Below are 10,532 nucleotides of genomic sequence, written 5' to 3' on the forward strand. Positions count from 1 at the left end.
CTTAAAGACACCACAAAATGCCATTATGTACGAGCAGAGCATCCACCTAGCAAGCCTAGCATAACTAAATGCCAATCTTTTTTTTTTCTTACAAAAATAAAAAGTAGTAGTAAACTGTATAAATGTTTTTATATCTATCTATCTCTAGAATCTTCGAGGGATCGTTGAAATATCAAAAACCAAAAAACCAAATACAAATCGCATTTGCCACTCCAAATTCCAAGCTCTCAAATTCTTTTCCTCCACCCGTGAGTCTCTCTCTCTCTCTCTCCCTCTCTCTCTAAACCCGTTTGTTTCCCGAGAAAATTCTATCCTCGATTGCAATCTGTTTCATGTTTTACAGTTTTGGTTTGAACTAGTGAGAATTCAATCTGTAACCGTAAACTAGTCTCAGCTGAATAGTGGAGTTTCTGTTTGTTTTCAGCTACATTTTCTCGGTAACCAAACGGAGAGTAAACTATGTTCGAATTGTACGCTGACTTTTTTTTTTTTTTTTTTGGTTGCAGAGATTTGATCGTGAAAGTCAAAGCCCTAGGTGTGTTTGCTAAATTTGTGAGTAATGGACGAAGTTCACGAGGAGCAAAGTCAACCGCTCGGTAATTCATTGCATTTCTGATCTTTGAAGGTTTAATCTAGGTCACTGTATGTTTTGTCATTCGATTTTGAACAAAAATTGTTTGCTTGATATTTGTAATGGCAATGATTCTGAGCTGTTTTATGCATCACATTTGACATATAGTGAACGAAAATTACAAGCTTAGTTGATAAAGAAAGTGTTTTTATGGTCTTTTTGAGGATAATTTTCAGAGATATAGTTCAAGTTTTGGGAATCTAGGCTGACCTTTTAATATATGTGTAATTGTGTGGCAATGCACGTGGTAATGCGGATGTGGAGGTTTTTTTTTCTGATGGGTAATGTAAGAACTTTTATTAAAAAAATAGGCAACCCAAGTACACTGGAAATGTACTATAGGGGCAAAACATCAAGAGCCCAAATTACAGTGATCAATTAAAATAGGAAGGGGAAAACAAGAAAAGGATGGCAAAACTAGACTCCATTCAAGGAGAGTAAGGAAGAAAAAAGGCTTAATCTTGAGAATGGACTGTTCACAGCCCTCAAAACTTCTAGCATTCCGTTCTTGCCAAATACGCCGTGTGAATTTTTATCATTGGATTGTGTTTGCCATGAATTTAAATATCTAATTAATTCTTGGACTAGATCATGCTAAGTTTGACAGAGGTCCAGTTAATACTTGATGTACTAAGCAATATATATATATATATATATACACACACACACATACACACACATATCTATATACATATATAGTCTTCCAAAGATTTTGATAATTAAAACGATGTTTATTGTACTTCTTAAATATATATACGCATAATCTAGTAACTGGAGTCTTGCTCTGCTTGGTTTTCAGCTTATTAGGGAGAAGAAAATGGTACTTTTCTCTATGATTTGTATGATTAGGAAAGATTGCTCAATAGGCAGTTCTTACATACTACAATTATTTTGAAACTTTAGGTTTAGGAAGTAACATTGTGACTACCAATCCGTACTTATACCCTGCCTGGCCTTATCTTTTGCAGATCAAGAGGAAGACAATGAAATACGTACTGAAAGTGCTGCATTTGTGCAAGGGGAACCTCCGCAAGATGGTAATGGGCCCCCAAAAGTGGACTCTGAGGTGGAAGTTCTTCATGAGAAAGTCACAAAGCAAATCATTAAGGAAGGTCATGGTCAGAAACCATCCAAATATGCAACATGCTTTTGTAAGTGCCAGATAGTTTCTTATTTTTGTGCTTCTGAGCTATTTTCCATGAGCATTAATTATTCTCATATCTACAACTAATTTGCAGCTAATATTACCTAACTCATGTAGTTGTATGCCATTAGTTGATCTGTCTAAATTTCTGCTTTCGTATCAGGTGTCTCATGTCTGGTATTGAATGTGTGATGGTACTTTACCCAATATCTCATTGAAACTTCAATGATGATTATCTTAATAAACTCATATTTGATATGTTTGTGGAAAACAGTATGGCAAAGGTTGAGGCTGATCAATTTGAGGGGTCCTTAACCTAGTATATTAAGCTTTAAAGCTATAGACATATATACACTATTCAAAGTCATTCTGCCATTTGACTAACTGGCTAAGGTGAAAAGTCTTTATGTCGATGCAATTTTTTCTTTTATATTTACAGGAGGTACAGATGTTTCTTTGATTTTCACTTTTCTCTCTACTTTTGAAGGGAAATATTGTGTTGATTGCTGATTGTTTCTTGCATTTTACGTCTTAGAATTGTGCCTTGCAAGTTGAGGTTTTTAATTTTTTTACTCTTTAAATGTTGACATGACATATAAGGCTGCCTTGGTTGGCTGGGCAAAGAGATAGGTACTGGAAATCCATTTGAAAATCTTGTCTAATAGGTTGGATTAAGTATTTGCCTTTGTTGCTGGATGAAATTTTCTTCACTGTTCTGTTTTTCAGGGCAATCATGTTGCAGATGAATTTTTCATCTAGCAAGCTCATTTCTAAGTTAGTGTGTTGGCAGCCTGAAATTTGTTTGTTAGGAATGATTTTCATGTGTTGGGTCCCATAAATCTTAGAGAATATCCTTTCTCCAAAAAAATACTCAACCGCTTATTCCAAGGCATCGAGAAGATCTGGCATTAAATTTTACTACTTCAAGCTAAATTTTTTCATTCACTAAATGATAATATTGCAACCAAGGGATCTGAATTAATACAGTTTCTGGGGTATTTTCTTCAAGGCTGAATGCACAAGGTACCAAAATAGAGGGTGCGTTTTAGAAATACTGTTCAAAAATGGTCTTACAAGAGTGTAACAATTTTCTTGCTTATAAGATTGTTATCTGTACTAGTATGAGGTGACAACTTAAATGTCTGATTTCCTGCAATTCATGCACCTCATGTTATGTTTCTCTTCCTACTAGGTATGCTTTGGCCTGGCCCTATATAGGGCCAAGTAGCCTACCTTTATTAGTTGGGATTAAGGTTTATTTGACTTCTTTGCATATTCCTGTGGCATCATGATGTTAGATAGTTGTTATACATATAGTAATATTATACCCATCAAAGAAGCTATTCAAAACTGTCTCATGGTATATTTATGGGTGATGTTAACTCCATTATGCTTTCCAAACCACATTTTGTGATAGTGCACTACAGGGCTTGGACGGAAAGCACCCTGCACAAGTTTGAAGACACATGGAATGAACAAAAACCAGTTGAGTTGGTATTAGGAAAAGGTACTTGCTTATATGATCCTTTTTTTCTTTTTTTTCTTTTTTTTACTTTTCAAAATGTACATAATATCTACACTAAACTTTTTATCTGTCGCATGGATTATCTCATTGTAATTTTTCACTGTGTTAATTACTGATTCCCTCTATCTATATTTTTCCATCTACGATTATTTCAGACAATGAGTTCTTATTAATCTATGGTAGTATGGTGTTGTTTATTAATTAAGATGAAGTAGGTGAAAATTGCATGGTTTTTCATGAATTTTTATCAATTAAGGAAGTAACAAAGAATATGACCTAGATAGAATAGAATGGAGGAAAAGAATACATATGACCGACTCTAACTAGTCCGTTGAGAATCCGTAGCCAACCCCAAAAACTTGGGATTGAGGCAATTCATTACCTATGGACTACATAAATTTATGGTAGGCCCTTTTTATGTTACTTTTTGTTCATCATCGTGAACATGAAGTAATCTTTTCTATTAATAAATATTATTATGTATAAAAATAAATAAATAAAACCATAAATTTCTGGAAGGCTGTAGGCTTATTTCCACAAGGTTGAAACTTGAAAATATAATTAACTCATTCAGAAAATTGGATCGCTAAATATCTCTTTTTCATAATTCCAATTAGATCCAACATGAAGGTTAAAGCCAACAATGGAAAAGTATGTTGGAGAATACAGCTGCAGCAGTATACAACACATAAATACAGCTAACACACTCACACTGACATATTTGCATGTATGTTTAAATTTTATTGATATCAGCCAAATCATCTATCTGATGTAATATTCTATTGAACTAGTTCTAGAACATTGATGTACTTCCTTCTGCAACAGAGAAGAAAGAAATGACTGGCTTGGCTATTGGTTTGTCCAGCATGAAATCCGGTGAACGTGCTCTGTTACATGTGGGCTGGGAATTGGGTTATGGGAAAGAAGGAAGCTTTTCTTTCCCAAATGTTCCACCCATGGCAGACATCATTTATGAAGCTGAGCTAATTGGGTTTGATGAGACCAAAGAGGTAAATTTCTGTTAACTGACTTTCTAAGTATTTTTTTATGGATGTTCAAAGTTTCTATATGATTTTATAAGCTTGACACATACATGGGGTGATGCATTTCTCAGGGGAAAGCTCGTGGTGACATGACTGTGGAGGAAAGAATTGGTGCAGCAGATCGAAGAAAGATGGATGGAAATTCTTTATTCAAGGAGGAAAAACTGGAGGAGGCTATGCAACAGTATGAAATGGTTACACACTTAGTTCCTTCAATTTATTGTTTCTTTGCTTGAGTTCATGTGTGTGTCTATATATATATATATATATATATATATATATATATTCCTTTTCTAAGCAAGTTCTGATGGTTTTTCCTGATGTCAGGCCATCGCATATATGGGTGACGACTTCATGTTCCAGTTGTTTGGGAAGTACCGGGACATGGCATTAGCTGTTAAGAATCCATGCCACCTTAACATGGCAGCATGTATGATAAAGCTCAAGCGCTATGAGGAAGCAATTATGCAGTGCAACGTCGTAAGTATATAGTTTGATGGATGGATTCATTTGATCTGTGCAAACATGTCTTTTCATCTTTAGATTCCGCAATATTAGAGAATTTTGAAGCTTATCTACGTTAAGAACATGCTTGAATTGGCATATTTTACTCTATGAACCCATGTTTTCGTTTATCTTTTTGACATGTATGGAAAACACTAAGCCACCTCAATATGCCCTCAGAAATTGTACTAATTACTTACAAGCCCCGATATAGTCAATTATGACTTTTAGGAGCCCTATTGACTTTCTTACTCAACACTACACATTTATAATCTCCATAATACGTACCTTTGTGGCATGCTGTATGGCTATTTTTATTGCAGTCCCACATTGTTAATATAACTGATGTCAAATACAATTAATGCATGGTATTCTATGCTTATACATTATTTGAAGCCCTAATGATCATTAATCTATTAAGGCTCCATTTGAATCTAGGAACAAGGGAAAAGAATCTTAATAGTTGCTTTCTTTCTCTCTCTTACTCCTTAGTATAACTTATAAAAGGTTTAACTCAAATGTCTCTAAATGATAAGTCTGCCAGCTCTTTGCCGATAAGCCCAATACAGTTTGTGTTTCTTCTTAGTCTGCAGGTACTTGTGTTCTAATGCAATGGACATTAATTAAGACTTTAACATGCAAAGCCACAGTGAACTTGGCCGTGGGTCTATATTTAAGGGCTTATATGGGGACTGCATTAATTGCAACAGGTCATTAAACCTTCTTTAGGACCTGGAAATTAAAGTGAAGTCTTGTTGGCTCTTAGGTATCCAGAATTTAACATTTTGTCACAGGCAGCCAACATTTCAGGAAACAACAATTTGCATCTCTCATGTAATCAACACCATTGAATGTGGTGAACAGTTAGAGTTCTAGAACATTGACTTGTACCTATTTAATGACTTATCAAAAAAGAAAATGATAATGGTATGATGGGTTCACAGGTGTTGGCGGAGGAAGAAAACAATGCGAAAGCACTGTTCAGGCGAGGTAAGGCTAGAGCAGAACTTGGGCAAACAGATGCTGCTCGGGAGGACTATCTAAAAGTGCGTAAATTTGCACCTGAAGACAAAGCAGTTGCGAGGGAGTTACGTTTGCTTGCTGAACATGACAAGGCTCTTTATCAGAAGCAAAAGGAGATTTATAAAGGAATCTTTGGACCAAGACCCGAACCAAAACCAAAGCGAACTAATTGGTTGGTTCTCTTTTGGCAGTGGCTGTTGTCACTATTCTATCGTCTCTTCAAACGTGAAAGGTACAAAGCAGACTAATCAGAGGCTTCAATAAGCAGACGAGCGAGAGATTTTGTGTACTAAGTATGAGTTCTGGTGTTGAATGTTTACCTGCCAATGGATTCAGTCGGTGACATCCAGTTCTTTCCTCTTGTGTATGCTATAATGAGCCTAAATATGTTTACTAATGAACTTTTCATGGTGTAGTGGGACCCTGAACCAATATGTTAAATTGATTTATAATCCAACAGGACTTTCTCTTTTACATAGGATGTAACAAGTTTACCTTGTATTGTGGGCTGGTTCATTAGGATTGGTGTTTTAATATGATAAATATTTCATTGATGACTACTACTTTTGAAGGACTTCAATTTTGTGTATCGCTGATGAATTGAACTTTTTCATTCCTCTCTTAGTGTTTTACTCTATGGCCTATTAGAAAAACTTGTTGCAGAAATGAAGATGGCCTCCACCCTAATGTATGTTATTGGAACTATGTTTAAATGAAGTGATCTTCTAAATAGAGAATTGGCCCTAACAGTCTAGACCTATAACCCTCCTTTTCTTGCACCTAGGACCAAACTCAGTTTGCAGTTCTTGTTATAACCTCAAATGTTTGCTGGTAGCATTAACATTTGTGATCATTTAAATTGAAATAAATATTCTACTTAAATGTTGAAATTAGAGCTCCAATAATTTGATCCTAGTCAGAGGAGCTCAAAGTACACTTGGTGACACTACTCTAGTCACCGAAACAGGTTCAAAAGATTGTAGAAATACACAGAAGACTGAAAAGAGTATTCTGCATAATCTATGTTAAACAATGGAGCAATTATCCATTCTCTGAAGAAAAATGATGAATATGTACTTCGACCTCATATTGCATAGTTGTTTCTTTATTTATTTATCAATTTACTAAATAACATTTCTTGCATCACAAAAATGTAGTCTCTGTTCTTTGTTGAGCTTGTAAACCCCAAAAAAAAAAAAAAAACTTTTATTGATCCCAAAGATATTATACTACTTCTACATGAAACATTAAAAATGTCTACCATGGTTGCTTTGGCATGTACGTCCAAGCACAATAAGCACAAACAATCCTCTGTGATATATACACATAAACAGCAAATGATAAACTCATTAACATCACATCCTTCCAGTCACCCTTCTGCTTGGGGCTCAAATTCTCTTGCAAAACCTTCCCAAACTTCTCAAACCGAACAAAAGATGGTGGCAACAATGACTTCCTTTTGCTCTCTTTCTTCAATCTTGGTTTGGAAGTATCCACAGGCTTGTGGCTTTGGCAACATAGAAGGATGAGAATTCTTGGGCTGCTTCTAGTCTTTCTGTGTTCTTGAGTTGTGCTGTGTTTTGTGTGGAATGAAGGGCCAATTGAGAGAGCAGCCATGGAAGATAAAATGGGGTTTTTGAATCTTCAAGTTTAGATCAGTTGGAGAGGAAAGCTTTGTTCATGGATGTTTGTGAGGAAGGAGAGGTGAAGGTGCTGTGTTTGACCTCATTTTGCAAAGAGAAGATAAACCCAATCACTTTCATTGGCTGCTTGTGGAGTGCAAGAAAATATCTTTCATGGAAAAGCAAATACTTACCTTATATTTTTTGGTACGTATGGGTTGGATAAGAGTCTGGCTCTTGTCATTGCGTCAGTCGGTGGGACAAACATCAATGTGACCTCCAATTGAAAAGGTTGCTAACACACTTTTCCCTGCATTTATTTTCCATAACTACTTCAATTTGGCACCATTTTTTTATATTTATTCTAAGACTTAGTGAGTTAGAATAGCTTATTTTTATAGGTTTTTAACATGAATTGTTAGAAAAATGGTACCTAAAAAACTGGTAAAAAGTGCTGTTTTAAACTATGTTATCTACTAATCTCTTAGGACCAACCAAATCGAGAAATAATGTATCAGCCTATCAGGAATTCAAATAGTCTATAATTTGAGCTCACTGAAATATTAAATTCTCAAAAATTTTAAAAATAAAATAAAATATCTTACAAGCCAAACACTAACAAGATATTCGTTCATGGCAGCTGAATATCCTTTTTCTCTATTTTCTTTAATGTCAATAAACGTCCTTCTTACATATATTATCTACTTATCTGTAGTTAAAAATAAATTCTAAGAAAAACACAACACATGTTAAAGAAAAAGATGCGCAGACACAATAATTTTGTACACAGAGCCACTAAATTATTGAGTAATGTACTGTTATATGAACTTGAAATAAACACTATGTAACAAAACCCAAAACTTTTATAAATATAGAAAAATGTTAATGGATATCTTAAAAATATTTGTTAGTAAATTATTTTTAAAAAAAATTTATGAAAAAAATTAACATTTTAGTGTTTTTTATATTTTTTATAAAAACAATATTAAAATTTTTCTAAAATAATATGTTAACAATTATCTGAAGTACATTCATTAACAAAATCACACAAATATAATAGGAGTTCTTTTCTTTTCAAGGGGAATCATTTTTTTGAGGGAATAATTTTGTGCCAACAGTTATTAATCCATTGGCATTGACTTCGTACCAGTAGACTGTGTCTCTCTCTAATCTCTAGATCTTTCAAACAACAGAACTCTTCTTCATTCTTTAATCATTATCTTTTCTTCTTGGCCTTCACCCAATTTGACTATTAGGGTCTGTTTGTATTGCGTTTGCTGCGTTTGCGTTTTACTTTTTACGTTTTCTCCTTTTTTTTTTTTTTTTTTTTTTCACGCGTTTTCTCCCTCACATAGCCGCAACATTTGACCAGATTTGACCAGAACAGTGCATTCGTGCACTGTTCACGGACCCACAAATTTCATTTTTTATCAATTTTTTCATTAAAAATGGGTCCCACGATACTATTCACACATTTAAAAATTATTTTGCTACAGTGTTTTCAGTTTTCAGTTTTCAGTTTCAGCAAAATAAGTTCTATCCAAACACACACTTAGTCCCCATCCTTAACTTACACGTTTTGTTGTCCTTTCTATCAAAGTTTCGAAACTCATCCAAACTGGTGGGACCCCATTAAATCATCCAACGGCTCTAATTCAAAATCCCCAAATCTCAATCAACACCCTTGACGTACATCATCATACAAGAGTCTTCATATGAATACCTTTATTATCAATTAAAAATATCATAATTTTTATTATAATTATTTTACGTGTCAGAACATAATTAGCTACATATTTTCTCTATCGTTTATAATATATTACAAAATTATGACATCATGGGGATAATTACGGCACAAACTGTGAGATTAGAATTTATGTTATAATATTGAAAGAAATAGTCAAAAGAATTATTATGACGTCAAAAGTCTAACCACAAGAGTCAAAGCTTCTTAACTTTTCTTACGTGTTACACATGTAACACTAACATGGACTAAACTCTCTTCCAGATTTTGACACGTGTACTGTCAAAGAAATGTACGGTCAAGATTGCGAGTATTTTGATTTGAAAAGCTTTGAATTGCAGACTGAGCAATCAACCAGTAGGGTTGGCTAAATTTTTTTAAGGTTTTAATGGACCCGACAAAAGTTTACAGGGTTGCAGAATTTGGCATCCCGAGAACAAATAGGAATGTGACACGTAAGCGTACTGGACTGAATTGTCAATGTGAGAGTTATTTTTTTGGACATTGGAGTTAATGGAAATGTGGTTGGGATTGCATGAAACATGGTGCACCAAGCATTCCTTGTATTCTGAACAAGATCTAAGGTTAGGATTGAGAAGTTGTACAACATTTCTTTGACTAGGACATGGAGTTTCCAGTTCATGGGCAACATTTTCTTGAGAAGTAGTACAACAATGTCTTTGACTAGTGCATTGTGTTTTGGACTTTTAAGTTTAATGTCCAACATTTTAATTAAAATGTTTTTTTTTTTTTTTTGGGCTCCTCTTCTTTCACACTATGGTTGGTTGAATGGAAAATATGGGAAAGGGAGGAAAGAAAAAGAGAAAAAAAAAAAAAAAAGTGTTTGGATGTAAGGAGAAGAGAATGGAAAGTGAAAAATGTATTTTACACTTTTATCATCTTAAATTATAAAGTAATAAGGTTATAAAAGTAATTTTACAAAAAAAAATCCAAACTTTTAAAAGGTATTAAAGTAATTTTTTAATTGAAAAAATGGTGGACTCACAAAAACCTTTTACTTTCCTCTCTTCTTTCTTTCCTCATTTTCATTTTAACCAAACAAAAAGAAATCTCTTCCTTTCTCTTCCCTTCTTTCCCTTTCCATGCAACCAAACATAGTATCAATATAAAATGTATATTATGTATCTGTTATATACAACATTTCTCTCGCATTGTGTGAATCTCAATTGCCTATAGAACTTACACAATGCAAAAGAGATTATATGCAACTAATACATAAGATACTACATATATTTATTATGAGGTTTAGTTAACAGATGTTCTTAGAACATTTGT

The 10,532-nt window shown here is 34.1% G+C and overlaps 1 protein-coding gene across 1 annotated transcript; it reads left to right on the forward strand.

Annotated features, from left to right (window-relative positions):
• Nucleotides 1–116: 116 nt before the first annotated feature.
• On the forward strand, nt 117–6,502 carry LOC115984172 (peptidyl-prolyl cis-trans isomerase FKBP42-like). The gene is made up of 8 exons (XM_031107101.1): nt 117–248; nt 507–596; nt 1,600–1,782; nt 3,193–3,282; nt 4,126–4,310; nt 4,415–4,537; nt 4,671–4,823; nt 5,792–6,502. Exons 2-8 carry the CDS (start codon nt 560–562, stop codon nt 6,116–6,118), a joined length of 1,098 nt encoding a protein of 365 aa, XP_030962961.1. The 5' UTR covers nt 117–248; nt 507–559; the 3' UTR covers nt 6,119–6,502.
• Nucleotides 6,503–10,532: the final 4,030 nt, after the last annotated feature.

The sequence above is a fragment of the Quercus lobata genome, chromosome 4 (assembly GCF_001633185.2).
Source record: "Quercus lobata isolate SW786 chromosome 4, ValleyOak3.0 Primary Assembly, whole genome shotgun sequence".
Classification (NCBI taxonomy): domain Eukaryota; kingdom Viridiplantae; phylum Streptophyta; class Magnoliopsida; order Fagales; family Fagaceae; genus Quercus; species Quercus lobata.

Excerpts from the sequence above, each read along its gene's own strand:
- LOC115984172 (XM_031107101.1), top strand. The coding sequence starts at position 560 with ATGGACGAAGTTCACGAGGAGCAAAGTCAACCGCTCG. Across the intron at positions 3,283-4,125 it reads TGAGTTGGTATTAGGAAAAG|AGAAGAAAGAAATGACTGGC; the intron begins GTACTTGCTTAT and ends CTTCTGCAACAG. Across the intron at positions 4,824-5,791 it reads CAATTATGCAGTGCAACGTC|GTGTTGGCGGAGGAAGAAAA; the intron begins GTAAGTATATAG and ends ATGGGTTCACAG.